At 46.0% G+C, this 22016-nt stretch overlaps 1 protein-coding gene across 28 annotated transcripts in view; it reads left to right on the forward strand.

Moving 5' to 3' along the window:
- LOC109886139 (butyrophilin subfamily 3 member A2-like) overlaps positions 1 to 22016 on the forward strand; it is a 164248-nt gene that overhangs the window by 125289 nt on the left and 16943 nt on the right. For 24 of the 28 annotated variants that reach the window (XM_031791520.1, XM_031791524.1, XM_031791530.1 and 21 more), the window contains 3 exons: positions 5059 to 5079; positions 5830 to 5850; positions 21631 to 21651. In XM_031791520.1, coding sequence (XP_031647380.1) covers positions 5059 to 5079; positions 5830 to 5850; positions 21631 to 21651 — 63 coding nt within the window. Of the gene's footprint in view, positions 1 to 5058; positions 5080 to 5829; positions 5851 to 14030; positions 14052 to 21630; positions 21652 to 22016 lie in introns of all 28 variants that reach the window. The other 4 variants (XM_031791521.1, XM_031791526.1, XM_031791539.1 and 1 more) reach the window with 2 other exon arrangements.

The following is a 22016-nucleotide window of genomic DNA, read 5'->3' on the forward strand; positions in this document are numbered from 1 at the left end:
CTGGGCTTGACAATCTGGACCCTCTATTTCTGAAACTATCCGCCGCCATTGTCGCAACCCCTATTACCAGCCTGTTCAACCTCTCTTTCATATCGTTTGAGATCCCCAAGGATTGGAAAGCTGCCGCAGTCATCCCCCTCTTCAAAGGGGGAGACACCCTGGACCCAAACTGTTACAGACCTATATCCAATCCATCCTGCCCTGCCTATCTAAGGTCTTCGAAAGCCAAGTCAACAAACAGGTCACTGACCATGTCGAATCCCACCGTACCTTCTCCGCTGTGCAATCTGGTTTCCGAGCCGGTCAAGGGTGCACCTCAGCCACGCTCAAGGTACTAAACGATATCATAACCGCCATCGATAAAAGACAGTACTGTGCAGCCGTCTTCATCGACCTTGCCAAGGCTTTCGACTCTGTCAATCACCATATTCTTATCGACAGACTCAGTAGCCTCGGTTTTTCTGATGACTGCCTTGCCTGGTTCACCAACTACTTTGCAGACAGAGTTCAGTGTGTCAAATCGGAGGGCATGCTGTCCGGTCCTCTGGCAGTCTCTATGGGGGTGCCACAGGGTTAAATTCTCGGGCCGACTCTTTTCTCTGTATATATCAATGATGTTGCTCTTGCTGCGGGCGATTCCCTGATCCACCTCTACGCAGATGACACCATTCTGTATACTTCCGGCCCATCCTTGGACACTGTGCTATCTAACCTCCAAACGAGCTTCAATGCCATACAACACTCCTTCCGTGGCCTCCAACTGCTCTTAAACGCTAGTAAAACCAAATGCATGCTTTTCAACTGGTCGCTGCCTGCACCCGCACACCCGACTAGCATCACCCCCCTGGATGGTTCCGACCTTGAATATATGGACATCTATAAGTACCTAGGTGTCTGGCTAGACTGTAAACTCTCCTTCCAGACTCATATCAAACATCTCCAATCGAAAATCAAATCTAGAGTCGGCTTTCTATTCCGCAACAAAGCCTCCTTCACTCACGCCGCCAAACTTACCCTAGTAAAACTGACTATCCTACCGATCCTCGACTTCGGCGATGTCATCTACAAAATTGCTTCCAACACTCTACTCAGCAAACTGGATGCAGTTTATTACAGTGCCATCCGTTTTGTCACTAAAGCACCTTATACCACCCACCACTGCGACCAGTATGCTCTAGTCGGCTGGCCCTCGCTACATATTCGTCTCCAGACCCACTGGCTCCAGGTCATCTACAAGTCGGCGGCAGCGTAGCCTAGTGGTTAGAGTGTTGGACTAGTAACCGGAAGGTTGCGAGTTCAAACCCCCGAGCTGACAAGGTACAAATCTGTCGTTCTGCCCCTGAACAGGCAGTTAACCCACTGTTCCCAGGCCGTCATTGAAAATAAGAATGTGTTCTTAACTGACTTGCCTGGTTAAATAAAGGTTAAAAAAAAGTCCATGATAGGTAAAGCTCCGTCTTATCTCAGTTCACTGGTCACGATGGCAACACCCACCCGTAGCACGCGCTCCAGCAGGTGTATCTCACTGATTATCCCTAAAGCCAACACCTCATTTGGCTGCCTTTCGTTCCAGTTCTCTGCTGCCTGTCACTGGAACAAATTGCAAAAATCGCTGAAGTTGGAGACTTTTATCTCCCTCACCAACTTCAAACATCAGCTATCTGAGCAGCTAACCGATTGCTGCAGCTGTACATAGTCTATCGGTAAATAGCCCACCCAATTTTACCTACCTCATCCCCATACTGTTTTTATTTATTTACTTTTCTGCTCTTTTGCACACCAATATCTCTACCTGTACATGACCATCTGATCATTTATCACTCCAGTGTTAATCTGCAAAATTGTAATTATTTGCCTACCTCCTCATGCCTTTTGCACACATTGTATATAGACTCTCTTTTTTCTACTGTGTTATTGACTTGTTAATTGTTGACTCCATGTGTAACTCTGTGTTGTCTGTTCACACTGCTATGCTTTATCTTGGCCAGGTCGCAGTTGCAAATGAGAACTTGTTCTCAACTAGCCTACCTGGTTAAATAAAGGTGTTCTCAACTAGCCTACCTGGTTAAATAAAGGTGTTCTCAACTAGCCTACCTGGTTAAATAAAGGTGAAATATTTTTTTTTTTTTAAGTACATTGAGGGAACCATGAATGCCAGCATGTACTGTGACATACTGAAGCAGATCCCCTCCCTTCGGAGACTGGGCCGCAGTGCAGTATTCCAACATGATAACGCCCCAAACACACCTCTAAGACGACCACTGCCTTGCTAAAGAAGCTGAGGGTAAAGGTGATTGACTGGCCAAGCATGTCTCCAGACCTAAACCCTATTGCGCATCTGTGGGGCATCCTCAAATGGAAGGTGGAGGAGTGCAAGGTCTCTAACATCCACCAGCTCCGTGATGTTGTCATGGAGGAGTGGAAGAGGACTCCAGTGGCAACCTGTTAATTAAGCTCTGGTGAACTCCATGCCCAAGAAGGTTAAGGCAGTGCTGGAAAATGATGGTGGCCACACAAAATATTGACAATTTGGGCCCAATTTGGACATTTTCACTTAGGGTTAGGGTTAGGGTTTTGTTGCCAGCTGTTTAGACATGAATAGCTGTGTGTTGAGTTATTTTGAGGGGACAGCAAATTTACACTGTTATACAAGCTGAACACTCACTACTTTACATTGTAGCAAAGTGTCATTTCTTCAGTGTTGTCTCATGAAAATAAATACTCAAATATTTACAAAAATGTGAGGGGTGTACTCACTTTTGTGATATACTGTATATACACTATATATTACACTGATTAACTACACTATATATTACACTGATTAACTACACTATATATTACACTGATTAACTACACTATATATTACACTGATTAACTACACTATATATACAAAAGTATGTGGACAACTCTTTAAATCAGTAGATTCTATTTCAGCCACACCCGTTGCTGACAGGTGTATCAAATCAAGCACACAGCCATGCAATCTCCATAGACAAACATTGTCAGTAGAATGGCCTTACTGAAGAGCTCAGTGTCTTTCAACGTTGCACTGTCTTAGAATGCCACCTTTCCAACAAGTCAGTTCATCAAGTTTCTGCCCTGCTAGAGCTGCCCCGGTCAACTGTAAGTGCTGTTATTGTTTAGTGGAAACATGTAGGAGCAAAAATGTGTCAGCCGTTTAGTGGTAGGCCACAGAATCTCACAGAATGGGACCGCCAAGTGTTGAAGTGCGTAAAACTCGCAACACTCACTACAGAGTTCCAAACTGCCTCTGGATGCAACGTCAACACAATAACTGTTTGTCTGGAGCTTCATGAAATGGGTTTCCATGGCCGAGCAGCCGCACACAAGCCTAAGATCACCATGCTCAATGCCAAGCATCGGGTGGAGTGGTGTAAAGCTCACCGCCATTGAACTCTGGACTAGTGGAAATACGTTCTCAGGAGTGAAGAATCAATATTCACCATCTGGCAGTCTAACAGATGAATCTGGGTTTGGCGGATGCCAGGAGAACACTACCTGCCCCAATGCATAGTTCCAACTGTAAAGATTGATGGAGGAGGAATAATGGTCTGGGGCTGTTCTTCATGGTTCAGGCCCCTTAGTTCCAGTGAAGGGAAATCTTAACCTTACAGGATACAATGACATTCTAGACAATTCTGTGCTTCCAACTTTGTGGAAACAGTTTGGGAAGGCCCTTCACTGCTTTAGGATGACAATGCCCCCGTGCACAAAGCGAGGTCCATGCAGAAATTGTTTGTTGAGATCGGTGTGGAAGAACTTGACTGACCTTCACAGAGCCCTGACCTCAACCTCATCGAACACCTTTGGGATGAATTGTAATGCCGACTGCGAGCCAGGCCTAATCGCCCAGCATCAACTGATCAATCAAATGTATTTATGAATCCCTTTTTATATCAGCCGATGTCACAAAGTGCTGTACAGAAACCCAGCCTAAAACCCCAAACAGCAAGCAATGCAGATGTAGAAGCACGGTGCCTAGGAAAAACTCCCTAGAAAGGCAGGAACCTAGGAAGAAACCTAGAGAGGAACCAGGCTCTGAGGGGTGACCAGTCGTCTCCTGGATGTACTGGGTAGACCAGAGGAACCAGGCTCTGAGGGGTGACCAGTCCTCTACTGGCTTAATGTTCTCTCCATGTACCTGTCTGTCTGTCTATCTACATCTCTGTCTATGTCCCTGTCTGTCTGTCTGTCTGTCTGTCTGTCTGTCTGTCTGTCTGTCTGTCTGTCTGTCTGTCTGTCTGTCTTCTGTCTGTCTGTCTGTCTGTCTGTCTGTCTGTCGTCTGTCTGTCTGTCTGTCTGTCTGTCTGTCTGTCTGTCTGTCTGTCTGTCTGTCGTCTGCTGTCTGTCTGTCTGTCTGTCTGTCTGTCTGTCTGTCTGTCTGTCTGTCTGTCTGTCTGTCTGTCTGTCTGTCTGTCTGTCTGTCTGTCTGTCTGTCTGTCTGTCTGTCTGTCTGTCTGTCTGTCTGTCTGTCTGTCTGTCTGTCTGTCTCTGTCTGTCTGTCTGTCTGTCTGTCTGTCTGTCTGTCCTGTCTGTCTGTCTGGTCTGTCTGTCTGTCTGTCTGTCTGTCTGTCTGTCTGTCTGTCTGTCTGTCTGTCTGTCTGTCTGTCTGTCTGTCTGTCTGTCTGTCTGTCTGTCTGTCTGTCTGTCTGTCTGTCTGTCCGTCTGTCTGTCTGTCTGTCTGTCTGTCTGTCTGTCTGTCTGTCTGTCTGTCTGTCTGTCTGTCTGTCTGTCTGTCTGTCTGTCTGTCTGTCTGTCTGTCTGTCTGTCTGTCTGTCTGTCTGTCTGTCTGTCTGTCTGTCTGTCTGTCTGTCTGTCTGTCTGTCTGTCTGTCTGTCTGTCTGTCTGTCTGTCTGTCTGTCTGTCTGTCTGTGTACCTGTCTGTCTGTCTGTCTGTCTGTCTGTCTGTCTGTCTGTCTGTCTGTCTGTCTGTGTACCTGTCTGTCTGTCTGTCTGTCTGTCTGTCTGTCTGTCTGTGTACCTGTCTTCATGTTCTAGTACCCATAATACATCATGTTTTATCTTCTCTTTCTACAGACAACGTCAAAATGGAGAGGGGTGAGTTGAACAACTGCATGTATTTCATTGATTTAAGTGAAAACACTTTCCTTAAAAAATATATACTGTATGATCCTCATGATTCAATGATTATTTAAGTGAAAAGGTCAGAATAGAGAGGATGTAGTCTGTCTCCATGTTCTAATACCCATAATACATCATGTTTTATCTACTGTCTACAGAGGAGGTCAGAATAGAGAGGAGGTAGTCTGTCTTCATGTTCTAGTACCCATAATACATCATGTTTTATCTACTGTCTACAGAGGAGGTCAGAATAGAGAGGATGTAGTCTGTCTTCATGTTCTAGTACCCATAATACATCATGTTTTATCTACTGTCTACAGAGGAGGTCAGAATAGAGAGGATGTAGTCTGTCTTCATGTTCTAGTACCCATAATACATCATGTTTTATCTACTGTCTACAGAGGAGGTCAGAATAGAGAGGATGTAGTCTGTCTTCATGTTCTAGTACCCATAATACATCATGTTTTATCTACTGTCTACAGAGGAGGTCAGAATAGAGAGGATGTAGTCTGTCTTCATGTTCTAGTACCCATAATACATCATGTTTTATCTACTGTCTACAGAGGAGGTCAGAATAGAGAGGATGTAGTCTGTCTTTCTTGTTCTAGTACCCATAATACATCATGTTTTATCTACTATCTACAGAGGAGGTCAGAATAGAGAGGATGTAGTCTGTCTTCATGTTCTAGTACCCATAATACATCATGTTTTATCTTCTGTCTACAGAGAAGTTCAGAAAAGACAACGGTAAGTTGTCTGTGAAAGTCTGTGTGCTTCCACAACTGCATGTATTTAATTAATTTAAGTGAAAACACTTGCCTTAAAATATACAGTATATCACAAAAGTGAGTACACCGCTCACATTTTTGTAAATATTTGAGTATATCTTTTCATGTGACAACACTGAAGAAATGACACTTTGCTACAATGTAAAGTAGTGAGTGTACAGCTTGTATAACAGTGTAAATTTGCTGTCCCCTCAAAATAACTCAACACACAGCCATTAATGTCTAAGCCCCTGGCAACAAAAGTGAGTACACCCCTAAATGAAAATGTCCAAATTGGGCCCAACTAGCCATTTTCCCTCCCCGGTGTCATGTGACTCGTTAGTGTTACAAGGTCTTAGGTGTGAATGGGGAGCAGGTGTGTTAAATTTTGTGTCATCGCTCTCACACTCCCTCATACTGACTGGAAGTTCAACATGGCACCTGATGGCAAAGAACTCTCTGAGGATCTGAAAAAAAATATTTTTGCTCTACATAAAGATGGCCTGGGCTATAAGAAGATTGCCAAGACCCTGAAACTGAGCTGAGACCATACAGCGGTTTAACTGGACAGGTTCCACTCAGAACAGGCCTCGCCATGGTCGACCAAAGAAGTTGAGTGCACGTGCTCAGCGTCATATCCAGAGGTTGTCTTTGGGAAATAGACATATGAGTGCTGCCAGCATTGCTGCAGAGGTTGAAGGGGTGGGGGGTCAGCCTGTCAGTGCTCAGACCATACGCCGTACACTGCATCAAATTGGTCTGCATGGCTGTCGTCCCAGAAGGAAGCCTCTTCTAAAGATGATGCACAAGAAAGCCCGCAAACAGTTTGCTGAAGACAAGCAGACTAAGGACATGGATTACTGGAACCATGTCCTGTGGTCTGATGAGACCAAGATAAACTTATTTGGTTCAGATGGTGTCAAGCGTGTGTGGCGACAACCAGGTGAGGAGTACAAAGACAAGTGTGTCTTGCCTACAGTCAAGCATGGTGATGGGAGTGTCATGGTCTGGGGCTGCATGAGTCCCCAACCCTCTAGACGACCAGTTTTGATAGCCTTTAGCCGCACCCTCATACTACTCCTCCTCTGTTCTGCGGGTGATGTGGAAATAAACCCAAGCCCTGCATGTCCCCAGGCACCCTCATTTGTTGACTTCTGTGATCGGAAAAGCCTCGGTTTCATGCATGTCAACATCAGAAGCCTCAACCCTAAGTTTCTTTTACTCACTGCTTTAGCACACTCTGCTAACCCTAATGTCCTTGCCGTGTCTGAATCCTGGCTCAGGAAGGCCAGGATTCTGAGATTTCCATACCCAACTATAACATTTTCCGTCAAGATAGAACTGCCAAAGGTGGAGGAGCTGCAGTCTACTGCAGAGAGCCTGCAAAGTAATGTCATACTTTCCAGGTCCATACCCAAACAGTTCGAACTACTAATTTTAAAAATTAGTCTCTCACTGTTGCCGCCTGCTACTGACCCCCCTCAGCTCCCAGCTGTGCCCTGGACACCATTTGTGAATTGATCGCCCCCCCATCTAGCTTCAGAGTTTGTTCTGTTAGGTGACCTAAACTGGGATATGCTTAACACCCCGGCAGTCCTACAATCTAAGCTAGATGCCCTCAATCTCACACAAATCATCAAGGAACCCACCAGGTACAACCCTAACTCTGTAAACAAGGGCACCCTCATAGACGTCATCCTGACCAACTGGCCCTCCAAATACACCTCTGCTGTCTTCAACCAGGATCTCAGCGATCACTGCCTCATTGCCTGTATCCGCTACGGATCCGCAGTCAAACGACCACCCCTCATCACTGTCAAACGCTCCCTAAAACACTTCTGTGAGCAGGCCTTTCTATTTGACCTGGCCCGGGTATCCTGGAAGGACATTGACCTCATCCCGTCAGTTGAGGATGCCTGGTCATTCTTTAAAAGTAACTTCCTCACCATTTTAGATAAGCATGCTCCGTTCAAAAAATGCAGAACTAAGAACAGATATAGCCCTTGGTTCACTCCAGACCTGACTGCCCTCGACCAGCACAAAAACATCCTGTGGCGGACTGCAATAGCATCGAATAGTCCCCGCGACATGCAACTGTTCAGGGAAGTCAGGAACCAATACACGCAGTCAGTCAGGAAAGCTAAGGCCAGCTTCTTCAGGCTGAAATTAGCATCCTGTAGCTCCAACTCCAAAAACTTCTGGGACACTGTGAAGTCCATGGAGAACAAGAGCACCGCCTCCCAGCTGCCCACTGCACTGAGGCTAGGTAACACGGTCACCACAAATAAATCCATGATTATCGAAAACTTCAACAAGCATTTCTCAACGGCTGGCCATGCCTTCTGCCTGGCTACTCCAACCTCGGCCAACAGCTCCGCCCCCCCCCGCAGCTACTCCCCCAAGCCTCTCCAGGTTCTCCTTTACCCAAATCCAAATAGCAGATGTTCTGAAAGAGCTGCAAAACCTGGACCCGTACAAATCAGCTGGGCTTGACAATCTGGACCCTCTATTTCTGAAACTATCCGCCGCCATTGTCGCAACCCCTATTACCAGCCTGTTCAACCTCTCTTTCATATCGTTTGAGATCCCCAAGGATTGGAAAGCTGCCGCAGTCATCCCCCTCTTCAAAGGGGGAGACACCCTGGACCCAAACTGTTACAGACCTATATCCAATCCATCCTGCCCTGCCTATCTAAGGTCTTCGAAAGCCAAGTCAACAAACAGGTCACTGACCATGTCGAATCCCACCGTACCTTCTCCGCTGTGCAATCTGGTTTCCGAGCCGGTCAAGGGTGCACCTCAGCCACGCTCAAGGTACTAAACGATATCATAACCGCCATCGATAAAAGACAGTACTGTGCAGCCGTCTTCATCGACCTTGCCAAGGCTTTCGACTCTGTCAATCACCATATTCTTATCGACAGACTCAGTAGCCTCGGTTTTTCTGATGACTGCCTTGCCTGGTTCACCAACTACTTTGCAGACAGAGTTCAGTGTGTCAAATCGGAGGGCATGCTGTCCGGTCCTCTGGCAGTCTCTATGGGGGTGCCACAGGGTTTAATTCTCGGGCCGACTCTTTTCTCTGTATATATCAATGATGTTGCTCTTGCTGCGGGCGATTCCCTGATCCACCTCTACGCAGATGACACCATTCTGTATACTTCCGGCCCATCCTTGGACACTGTGCTATCTAACCTCCAAACGAGCTTCAATGCCATACAACACTCCTTCCGTGGCCTCCAACTGCTCTTAAACGCTAGTAAAACCAAATGCATGCTTTTCAACTGGTCGCTGCCTGCACCCGCACACCCGACTAGCATCACCCCCCTGGATGGTTCCGACCTTGAATATATGGACATCTATAAGTACCTAGGTGTCTGGCTAGACTGTAAACTCTCCTTCCAGACTCATGTCAAACATCTCCAATCGAAAATCAAATCTAGAGTCGGCTTTCTATTCCGCAACAAAGCCTCCTTCACTCACGCCGCCAAACTTACCCTAGTAAAACTGACTATCCTACCGATCCTCGACTTCGGCGATGTCATCTACAAAATTGCTTCCAACACTCTACTCAGCAAACTGGATGCAGTTTATTACAGTGCCATCCGTTTTGTCACTAAAGCACCTTATACCACCCACCACTGCGACCAGTATGCTCTAGTCGGCTGGCCCTCGCTACATATTCGTCTCCAGACCCACTGGCTCCAGGTCATCTACAAGTCGGCGGCAGCGTAGCCTAGTGGTTAGAGTGTTGGACTAGTAACCGGAAGGTTGCGATTTCAAACCCCCGAGCTGACAAGGTACAAATCTGTCGTTCTGCCCCTGAACAGGCAGTTAACCCACTGTTCCCAGGCCGTCATTGAAAATAAGAATGTGTTCTTAACTGACTTGCCTGGTTAAATAAAGGTTAAAAAAAAGTCCATGATAGGTAAAGCTCCGTCTTATCTCAGTTCACTGGTCACGATGGCAACACCCACCCGTAGCACGCGCTCCAGCAGGTGTATCTCACTGATTATCCCTAAAGCCAACACCTCATTTGGCTGCCTTTCGTTCCAGTTCTCTGCTGCCTGTCACTGGAACAAATTGCAAAAATCGCTGAAGTTGGAGACTTTTATCTCCCTCACCAACTTCAAACATCAGCTATCTGAGCAGCTAACCGATTGCTGCAGCTGTACATAGTCTATCGGTAAATAGCCCACCCAATTTTACCTACCTCATCCCCATACTGTTTTTATTTATTTACTTTTCTGCTCTTTTGCACACCAATATCTCTACCTGTACATGACCATCTGATCATTTATCACTCCAGTGTTAATCTGCAAAATTGTAATTATTTGCCTACCTCCTCATGCCTTTTGCACACATTGTATATAGACTCTCTTTTTTTCTACTGTGTTATTGACTTGTTAATTGTTGACTCCATGTGTAACTCTGTGTTGTCTGTTCACACTGCTATGCTTTATCTTGGCCAGGTCGCAGTTGCAAATGAGAACTTGTTCTCAACTAGCCTACCTGGTTAAATAAAGGTGTTCTCAACTAGCCTACCTGGTTAAATAAAGGTGTTCTCAACTAGCCTACCTGGTTAAATAAAGGTGAAATATATATATTTTTTTTAAGTACATTGAGGGAACCATGAATGCCAGCATGTACTGTGACATACTGAAGCAGATCCCCTCCCTTCGGAGACTGGGCCGCAGTGCAGTATTCCAACATGATAACGCCCCAAACACACCTCTAAGACGACCACTGCCTTGCTAAAGAAGCTGAGGGTAAAGGTGATTGACTGGCCAAGCATGTCTCCAGACCTAAACCCTATTGCGCATCTGTGGGGCATCCTCAAATGGAAGGTGGAGGAGTGCAAGGTCTCTAACATCCACCAGCTCCGTGATGTTGTCATGGAGGAGTGGAAGAGGACTCCAGTGGCAACCTGTTAATTAAGCTCTGGTGAACTCCATGCCCAAGAAGGTTAAGGCAGTGCTGGAAAATGATGGTGGCCACACAAAATATTGACAATTTGGGCCCAATTTGGACATTTTCACTTAGGGTTAGGGTTAGGGTTAGGGTTTTGTTGCCAGCTGTTTAGACATGAATAGCTGTGTGTTGAGTTATTTTGAGGGGACAGCAAATTTACACTGTTATACAAGCTGTACACTCACTACTTTACATTGTAGCAAAGTGTCATTTCTTCAGTGTTGTCTCATGAAAATAAATACTCAAATATTTACAAAAATGTGAGGGGTGTACTCACTTTTGTGATATACTGTATATACACTATATATTACACTGATTAACTACACTATATATACAAAAGTATGTGGACAACTCTTTAAATCAGTAGATTCTATTTCAGCCACACCCGTTGCTGACAGGTGTATCAAATCAAGCACACAGCCATGCAATCTCCATAGACAAACATTGTCAGTAGAATGGCCTTACTGAAGAGCTCAGTGTCTTTCAACGTTGCACTGTCTTAGAATGCCACCTTTCCAACAAGTCAGTTCATCAAGTTTCTGCCCTGCTAGAGCTGCCCCGGTCAACTGTAAGTGCTGTTATTGTTTAGTGGAAACATGTAGGAGCAAAAATGTGTCAGCCGTTTAGTGGTAGGCCACAGAATCTCACAGAATGGGACCGCCAAGTGTTGAAGTGCGTAAAACTCGCAACACTCACTACAGAGTTCCAAACTGCCTCTGGATGCAACGTCAACACAATAACTGTTTGTCTGGAGCTTCATGAAATGGGTTTCCATGGCCGAGCAGCCGCACACAAGCCTAAGATCACCATGCTCAATGCCAAGCATCGGGTGGAGTGGTGTAAAGCTCACCGCCATTGAACTCTGGACTAGTGGAAATACGTTCTCAGGAGTGAAGAATCAATATTCACCATCTGGCAGTCTAACAGATGAATCTGGGTTTGGCGGATGCCAGGAGAACACTACCTGCCCCAATGCATAGTTCCAACTGTAAAGATTGATGGAGGAGGAATAATGGTCTGGGGCTGTTCTTCATGGTTCAGGCCCCTTAGTTCCAGTGAAGGGAAATCTTAACCTTACAGGATACAATGACATTCTAGACAATTCTGTGCTTCCAACTTTGTGGAAACAGTTTGGGAAGGCCCTTCACTGCTTTAGGATGACAATGCCCCCGTGCACAAAGCGAGGTCCATGCAGAAATTGTTTGTTGAGATCGGTGTGGAAGAACTTGACTGACCTTCACAGAGCCCTGACCTCAACCTCATCGAACACCTTTGGGATGAATTGTAATGCCGACTGCGAGCCAGGCCTAATCGCCCAGCATCAACTGATCAATCAAATGTATTTATGAATCCCTTTTATATCAGCCGATGTCACAAAGTGCTGTACAGAAACCCAGCCTAAAACCCCAAACAGCAAGCAATGCAGATGTAGAAGCACGGTGCCTAGGAAAAACTCCCTAGAAAGGCAGGAACCTAGGAAGAAACCTAGAGAGGAACCAGGCTCTGAGGGGGTGACCAGTCGTCTCCTGGATGTACTGGGTAGACAGAGGAACCAGGCTCTGAGGGGTGACCAGTCCTCTACTGGCTTAATGTTCTCCTCCATGTACCTGTCTGTCTGTCTATTACATCTCTGTCTATGTCCCTGTCTGTCTGTACCTCTGTCTGTCTGTCTGTCTGTCTGTCTGTCTGTCGTCTGTCGTCTGTCTGTCCTGTCTGTCTGTCTTGTCTGTCTGTCTGTCTGTCTGTCTGTCTGTCTCTCTGTCTGTGTCTGTCTGTCTGTCTGTCTGTCTGTCTGTCTGTCTGTCTGTCTGTCTGTCTGTCTGTCTGTCTGTCTGTCTGTCTGTCTGTCTGTCTGTCTGTCTGTCTGTCTGTCTGTCTGTCTGTCTGTCTGTCTGTCTGTCTGTCTGTCTGTCTGTCTGTCTGTCTGTCTGTCTGTCTGTCTGTCTGTCTGTCTGTCTGTCTGTCTGTCTGTCTGTCTGTCTGTCTGTCTGTCTGTCTGTCTGTCTGTCTGTCTGTCTGTCTGTCTGTCTGTCTGTCTGTCTGTCTGTCTGTCTGTCTGTCTGTCTGTCTGTCTGTCTGTCTGTCTGTCTGTCTGTCTGTCTGTCTGTCTGTCTGTCTGTCTGTCTGTCTGTCTGTCTGTCTGTCTGTCTGTCTGTCTGTCTGTCTGTCTGTCTGTCTGTCTGTCTGTCTCTGTCTGTCTGTCTGTCTGTCTGTCTGTCTGTCTGTCTGTCTGTCTGTCTGTCTGTCTGTCTGTCTGTCTGTCTGTCTGTCTGTCTGTCTGTCTGTCTGTCTGTCTGTCTGTCTGTCTGTCTGTCTGTCTGTCTGTCTGTCTGTCTGTCTGTCTGTCTGTCTGTCTGTGTACCTGTCTTCATGTTCTAGTACCCATAATACATCATGTTTTATCTTCTCTTTCTACAGACTGTCAAAATCTGTCTGTGAGTTGAACAACTGCATGTATTTCATTGATTTAAGTGAAAACACTTTCTAAAAATATATACTGTATGATGTCATGATTCAATCATTATTTAAGTGAAAAGGTCATGAATAGAGTCTGTGTAGTCTGTGTCCATGTGTCTGACCCATAATACATCATGTTTTATCTACTGTCTACAGAGGAGGAAGAATAGAGAGGAGGTAGTCTGTCTTCTGTTCTAGTACCCATAATACATCATGTCTATCACTGTCTAGCAGGGAGGTCTGTCAGAGGTTCTAGCCTTCCTTCAGAGTAGTAGTCTCTCATTCTAGTAACCCATAATACATCATGTTTTATCTACTGTCTACAGAGGAGGTCAGAATAGAGAGGATGTAGTCTGTCTTCATGTTCTAGTACCCATAATACATCATGTTTTATCTACTGTCTACAGAGGAGGTCAGAATAGAGAGGATGTAGTCTGTCTTCATGTTCTAGTACCCCATAATACATCATGTTTTATCTACTGTCTACAGAGGAGGTCAGAATAGAGAGGATGTAGTCTGTCTTCATGTTCTAGTACCCATAATACATCATGTTTTATCTACTGTCTACAGAGGAGGTCAGAATAGAGAGGATGTAGTCTGTCTTCTTGTTCTAGTACCCATAATACATCATGTTTTATCTACTATCTACAGAGGAGGTCAGAATAGAGAGGATGTAGTCTGTCTTCATGTTCTAGTACCCATAATACATCATGTTTTATCTTCTGTCTACAGAGAAGTTCAGAAAAGACAACGGTAAGTTGTCTGTGAAAGTCTGTGTGCTTCCACAACTGCATGTATTTAATTAATTTAAGTGAAAACACTTGCCTTAAAATATACAGTATATCACAAAAGTGAGTACACCGCTCACATTTTTGTAAATATTTGAGTATATCTTTTCATGTGACAACACTGAAGAAATGACACTTTGCTACAATGTAAAGTAGTGAGTGTACAGCTTGTATAACAGTGTAAATTTGCTGTCCCCTCAAAATAACTCAACACACAGCCATTAATGTCTAAGCCCCTGGCAACAAAAGTGAGTACACCCCTAAATGAAAATGTCCAAATTGGGCCCAACTAGCCATTTTCCCTCCCCGGTGTCATGTGACTCGTTAGTGTTACAAGGTCTTAGGTGTGAATGGGGAGCAGGTGTGTTAAATTTTGTGTCATCGCTCTCACACTCCCTCATACTGACTGGAAGTTCAACATGGCACCTGATGGCAAAGAACTCTCTGAGGATCTGAAAAAAAATATTTTTGCTCTACATAAAGATGGCCTGGGCTATAAGAAGATTGCCAAGACCCTGAAACTGAGCTGAGACCATACAGCGGTTTAACTGGACAGGTTCCACTCAGAACAGGCCTCGCCATGGTCGACCAAAGAAGTTGAGTGCACGTGCTCAGCGTCATATCCAGAGGTTGTCTTTGGGAAATAGACATATGAGTGCTGCCAGCATTGCTGCAGAGGTTGAAGGGGTGGGGGGTCAGCCTGTCAGTGCTCAGACCATACGCCGTACACTGCATCAAATTGGTCTGCATGGCTGTCGTCCCAGAAGGAAGCCTCTTCTAAAGATGATGCACAAGAAAGCCCGCAAACAGTTTGCTGAAGACAAGCAGACTAAGGACATGGATTACTGGAACCATGTCCTGTGGTCTGATGAGACCAAGATAAACTTATTTGGTTCAGATGGTGTCAAGCGTGTGTGGCGACAACCAGGTGAGGAGTACAAAGACAAGTGTGTCTTGCCTACAGTCAAGCATGGTGATGGGAGTGTCATGGTCTGGGGCTGCATGAGTCCCCAACCCTCTAGACGACCAGTTTTGATAGCCTTTAGCCGCACCCTCATACTACTCCTCCTCTGTTCTGCGGGTGATGTGGAAATAAACCCAAGCCCTGCATGTCCCCAGGCACCCTCATTTGTTGACTTCTGTGATCGGAAAAGCCTCGGTTTCATGCATGTCAACATCAGAAGCCTCAACCCTAAGTTTGTTTTACTCACTGCTTTAGCACACTCTGCTAACCCTGATGTCCTTGCCGTGTCTGAATCCTGGCTCAGGAAGGCCAGGATTCTGAGATTTCCATACCCAACTATAACATTTTCCGTCAAGATAGAACTGCCAAAGGTGGAGGAGCTGCAGTCTACTGCAGAGAGCCTGCAAAGTAATGTCATACTTTCCAGGTCCATACCCAAACAGTTCGAACTACTAATTTTAAAAATTAGTCTCTCACTGTTGCCGCCTGCTACTGACCCCCCTCAGCTCCCAGCTGTGCCCTGGACACCATTTGTGAATTGATCGCCCCCCCATCTAGCTTCAGAGTTTGTTCTGTTAGGTGACCTAAACTGGGATATGCTTAACACCCCGGCAGTCCTACAATCTAAGCTAGATGCCCTCAATCTCACACAAATCATCAAGGAACCCACCAGGTACAACCCTAACTCTGTAAACAAGGGCACCCTCATAGACGTCATCCTGACCAACTGGCCCTCCAAATACACCTCTGCTGTCTTCAACCAGGATCTCAGCGATCACTGCCTCATTGCCTGTATCCGCTACGGATCCGCAGTCAAACGACCACCCCTCATCACTGTCAAACGCTCCCTAAAACACTTCTGTGAGCAGGCCTTTCTATTTGACCTGGCCCGGGTATCCTGGAAGGACATTGACCTCATCCCGTCAGTTGAGGATGCCTGGTCATTCTTTAAAAGTAACTTCCTCACCATTTTAGATAAGCATGCTCCGTTCAAAAAATGCAGAACTAAGAACAGATATAGCCCTTGGTTCACTCCAGACCTGACTGCCCTCGACCAGCACAAAAACATCCTGTGGCGGACTGCAATAGCATCGAATAGTCCCCGCGACATGCAACTGTTCAGGGAAGTCAGGAACCAATACACGCAGTCAGTCAGGAAAGCTAAGGCCAGCTTCTTCAGGCTGAAATTAGCATCCTGTAGCTCCAACTCCAAAAACTTCTGGGACACTGTGAAGTCCATGGAGAACAAGAGCACCGCCTCCCAGCTGCCCACTGCACTGAGGCTAGGTAACACGGTCACCACAAATAAATCCATGATTATCGAAAACTTCAACAAGCATTTCTCAACGGCTGGCCATGCCTTCTGCCTGGCTACTCCAACCTCGGCCAACAGCTCCGCCCCCCCCCGCAGCTACTCCCCCAAGCCTCTCCAGGTTCTCCTTTACCCAAATCCAAATAGCAGATGTTCTGAAAGAGCTGCAAAACCTGGACCCGTACAAATCAGCTGGGCTTGACAATCTGGACCCTCTATTTCTGAAACTATCCGCCGCCATTGTCGCAACCCCTATTACCAGCCTGTTCAACCTCTCTTTCATATCGTTTGAGATCCCCAAGGATTGGAAAGCTGCCGCAGTCATCCCCCTCTTCAAAGGGGGAGACACCCTGGACCCAAACTGTTACAGACCTATATCCAATCCATCCTGCCCTGCCTATCTAAGGTCTTCGAAAGCCAAGTCAACAAACAGGTCACTGACCATGTCGAATCCCACCGTACCTTCTCCGCTGTGCAATCTGGTTTCCGAGCCGGTCAAGGGTGCACCTCAGCCACGCTCAAGGTACTAAACGATATCATAACCGCCATCGATAAAAGACAGTACTGTGCAGCCGTCTTCATCGACCTTGCCAAGGCTTTCGACTCTGTCAATCACCATATTCTTATCGACAGACTCAGTAGCCTCGGTTTTTCTGATGACTGCCTTGCCTGGTTCACCAACTACTTTGCAGACAGAGTTCAGTGTGTCAAATCGGAGGGCATGCTGTCCGGTCCTCTGGCAGTCTCTATGGGGGTGCCACAGGGTTTAATTCTCGGGCCGACTCTTTTCTCTGTATATATCAATGATGTTGCTCTTGCTGCGGGCGATTCCCTGATCCACCTCTACGCAGATGACACCATTCTGTATACTTCCGGCCCATCCTTGGACACTGTGCTATCTAACCTCCAAACGAGCTTCAATGCCATACAACACTCCTTCCGTGGCCTCCAACTGCTCTTAAACGCTAGTAAAACCAAATGCATGCTTTTCAACTGGTCGCTGCCTGCACCCGCACACCCGACTAGCATCACCCCCCTGGATGGTTCCGACCTTGAATATATGGACATCTATAAGTACCTAGGTGTCTGGCTAGACTGTAAACTCTCCTTCCAGACTCATGTCAAACATCTCCAATCGAAAATCAAATCTAGAGTCGGCTTTCTATTCCGCAACAAAGCCTCCTTCACTCACGCCGCCAAACTTACCCTAGTAAAACTGACTATCCTACCGATCCTCGACTTCGGCGATGTCATCTACAAAATTGCTTCCAACACTCTACTCAGCAAACTGGATGCAGTTTATTACAGTGCCATCCGTTTTGTCACTAAAGCACCTTATACCACCCACCACTGCGACCAGTATGCTCTAGTCGGCTGGCCCTCGCTACATATTCGTCTCCAGACCCACTGGCTCCAGGTCATCTACAAGTCGGCGGCAGCGTAGCCTAGTGGTTAGAGTGTTGGACTAGTAACCGGAAGGTTGCGATTTCAAACCCCCGAGCTGACAAGGTACAAATCTGTCGTTCTGCCCCTGAACAGGCAGTTAACCCACTGTTCCCAGGCCGTCATTGAAAATAAGAATGTGTTCTTAACTGACTTGCCTGGTTAAATAAAGGTTAAAAAAAAGTCCATGATAGGTAAAGCTCCGTCTTATCTCAGTTCACTGGTCACGATGGCAACACCCACCCGTAGCACGCGCTCCAGCAGGTGTATCTCACTGATTATCCCTAAAGCCAACACCTCATTTGGCTGCCTTTCGTTCCAGTTCTCTGCTGCCTGTCACTGGAACAAATTGCAAAAATCGCTGAAGTTGGAGACTTTTATCTCCCTCACCAACTTCAAACATCAGCTATCTGAGCAGCTAACCGATTGCTGCAGCTGTACATAGTCTATCGGTAAATAGCCCACCCAATTTTACCTACCTCATCCCCATACTGTTTTTATTTATTTACTTTTCTGCTCTTTTGCACACCAATATCTCTACCTGTACATGACCATCTGATCATTTATCACTCCAGTGTTAATCTGCAAAATTGTAATTATTTGCCTACCTCCTCATGCCTTTTGCACACATTGTATATAGACTCTCTTTTTTTCTACTGTGTTATTGACTTGTTAATTGTTGACTCCATGTGTAACTCTGTGTTGTCTGTTCACACTGCTATGCTTTATCTTGGCCAGGTCGCAGTTGCAAATGAGAACTTGTTCTCAACTAGCCTACCTGGTTAAATAAAGGTGTTCTCAACTAGCCTACCTGGTTAAATAAAGGTGTTCTCAACTAGCCTACCTGGTTAAATAAAGGTGAAATATATATATTTTTTTAAGTACATTGAGGGAACCATGAATGCCAGCATGTACTGTGACATACTGAAGCAGATCCCCTCCCTTCGGAGACTGGGCCGCAGTGCAGTATTCCAACATGATAACGCCCCAAACACACCTCTAAGACGACCACTGCCTTGCTAAAGAAGCTGAGGGTAAAGGTGATTGACTGGCCAAGCATGTCTCCAGACCTAAACCCTATTGCGCATCTGTGGGGCATCCTCAAATGGAAGGTGGAGGAGTGCAAGGTCTCTAACATCCACCAGCTCCGTGATGTTGTCATGGAGGAGTGGAAGAGGACTCCAGTGGCAACCTGTTAATTAAGCTCTGGTGAACTCCATGCCCAAGAAGGTTAAGGCAGTGCTGGAAAATGATGGTGGCCACACAAAATATTGACAATTTGGGCCCAATTTGGACATTTTCACTTAGGGTTAGGGTTAGGGTTAGGGTTTTGTTGCCAGCTGTTTAGACATGAATAGCTGTGTGTTGAGTTATTTTGAGGGGACAGCAAATTTACACTGTTATACAAGCTGTACACTCACTACTTTACATTGTAGCAAAGTGTCATTTCTTCAGTGTTGTCTCATGAAAATAAATACTCAAATATTTACAAAAATGTGAGGGGTGTACTCACTTTTGTGATATACTGTATATACACTATATATTACACTGATTAACTACACTATATATACAAAAGTATGTGGACAACTCTTTAAATCAGTAGATTCTATTTCAGCCACACCCGTTGCTGACAGGTGTATCAAATCAAGCACACAGCCATGCAATCTCCATAGACAAACATTGTCAGTAGAATGGCCTTACTGAAGAGCTCAGTGTCTTTCAACGTTGCACTGTCTTAGAATGCCACCTTTCCAACAAGTCAGTTCATCAAGTTTCTGCCCTGCTAGAGCTGCCCCGGTCAACTGTAAGTGCTGTTATTGTTTAGTGGAAACATGTAGGAGCAAAAATGTGTCAGCCGTTTAGTGGTAGGCCACAGAATCTCACAGAATGGGACCGCCAAGTGTTGAAGTGCGTAAAACTCGCAACACTCACTACAGAGTTCCAAACTGCCTCTGGATGCAACGTCAACACAATAACTGTTTGTCTGGAGCTTCATGAAATGGGTTTCCATGGCCGAGCAGCCGCACACAAGCCTAAGATCACCATGCTCAATGCCAAGCATCGGGTGGAGTGGTGTAAAGCTCACCGCCATTGAACTCTGGACTAGTGGAAATACGTTCTCAGGAGTGAAGAATCAATATTCACCATCTGGCAGTCTAACAGATGAATCTGGGTTTGGCGGATGCCAGGAGAACACTACCTGCCCCAATGCATAGTTCCAACTGTAAAGATTGATGGAGGAGGAATAATGGTCTGGGGCTGTTCTTCATGGTTCAGGCCCCTTAGTTCCAGTGAAGGGAAATCTTAACCTTACAGGATACAATGACATTCTAGACAATTCTGTGCTTCCAACTTTGTGGAAACAGTTTGGGAAGGCCCTTCACTGCTTTAGGATGACAATGCCCCCGTGCACAAAGCGAGGTCCATGCAGAAATTGTTTGTTGAGATCGGTGTGGAAGAACTTGACTGACCTTCACAGAGCCCTGACCTCAACCTCATCGAACACCTTTGGGATGAATTGTAATGCCGACTGCGAGCCAGGCCTAATCGCCCAGCATCAACTGATCAATCAAATGTATTTATGAATCCCTTTTTATATCAGCCGATGTCACAAAGTGCTGTACAGAAACCCAGCCTAAAACCCCAAACAGCAAGCAATGCAGATGTAGAAGCACGGTGCCTAGGAAAAACTCCCTAGAAAGGCAGGAACCTAGGAAGAAACCTAGAGAGGAACCAGGCTCTGAGGGGTGACCAGTCGTCTCCTGGATGTACTGGGTAGACCAGAGGAACCAGGCTCTGAGGGGTGACCAGTCCTCTACTGGCTTAATGTTCTCTCCATGTACCTGTCTGTCTGTCTATCTACATCTCTGTCTATGTCCCTGTCTGTCTGTCTGTCTGTCTGTCTGTCTGTCTGTCTGTCGTCTGTCTGTCTGTCTGTCTGTCTGTCTGTCTGTCTGTCTGTCTGTCTGTCTGTCTGTCTGTCTGTCTGTCTGTCTGTCTGTCTGTCTGTCTGTCTGTCTGTCTGTCTGTCTGTCTGTCTGTCTGTCTGTCTGTCTGTCTGTCTGTCTGTCTGTCTGTCGTCTGTCTGTCTGTCTGTCTGTCTGTCTGTCTGTCTGTCTGTCTGTCTGTCTGTCTGTCTGTCTGTCTGTCTGTCTGTCTGTCTGTCTGTCTGTCTGTCTGTCTGTCTGTCTGTCTGTCTGTCTGTCTGTCTGTCTGTCTGTCTGTCTGTCTGTCTGTCTGTCTGTCTGTCTGTCTGTCTGTCTGTCTGTCTGTCTGTCTGTCTGTCTGTCTGTCTGTCTGTCTGTCTGTCTGTCTGTCTGTCTGTCTGTCTGTCTGTCTGTCTGTCTGTCTGTCTGTCTGTCTGTCTGTCTGTCTGTCTGTCTGTCTGTCTGTCTGTCTGTCTGTCTGTCTGTCTGTCTGTCTGTCTGTCTGTCTGTCTGTCTGTCTGTCTGTCTGTCTGTCTGTCTGTCTGTCTGTCTGTCTGTCTGTCTGTCTGTCTGTCTGTCTGTCTGTCTGTCTGTCTGTCTGTCTGTCTGTCTGTCTGTCTGTCTGTCTGTCTGTCTGTCTGTCTGTCTGTCTGTCTGTCTGTCTGTCTGTCTGTCTGTCTGTCTGTCTGTCTGTCTGTCTGTCTGTCTGTCTGTCTGTCTGTCTGTCTGTCTGTCTGTCCTGTCTGTCTGTCTGTCTGTCTGTCTGTCTGTCTGTCTGTCTGTCTTCTGTCTGTCTGTCTGTCTGTCTGTCTGTCTGTCTGTCTGTCTGTCTGTCTGTGTACCTGTCTTCATGTTCTAGTACCCATAATACATCATGTTTTATCTTCTCTTTCTACAGACAAGCTCAAAATAGAGACTGGTGAGTTGAACAACTGCATGTATTTCATTGATTTAAGTGAAAACACTTTCATAAAAAATATATACTGTATGAATCTCATGATTCAATCATTATTTAAGTGAAATCAAATCAAATCAAATGTATTTATATAGCCCTTCGTACATCAGCTGATATATCAAAGTGCTGTACAGAAACCCAGCCTAAAAGTGTAGAAGCACGGTGGCTAGGAAAAACTCCCTAGAAAGGCTAAAACTTAGGAAGAAACTTAGAGAGGACCCAGGCTATGTGGGGTGGCCAGTCCTCTTCTGGCTGTGCCGGGTGGAGATTTTAACAGAACATGGCCAAGATGTTCAAATGTTCATAAATGACCAGCATGGTCAAATAAT

This window comes from Oncorhynchus kisutch, linkage group LG16 (assembly GCF_002021735.2).
Source record: "Oncorhynchus kisutch isolate 150728-3 linkage group LG16, Okis_V2, whole genome shotgun sequence".
NCBI classification, from domain to species: Eukaryota; Metazoa; Chordata; class Actinopteri; order Salmoniformes; family Salmonidae; genus Oncorhynchus; species Oncorhynchus kisutch.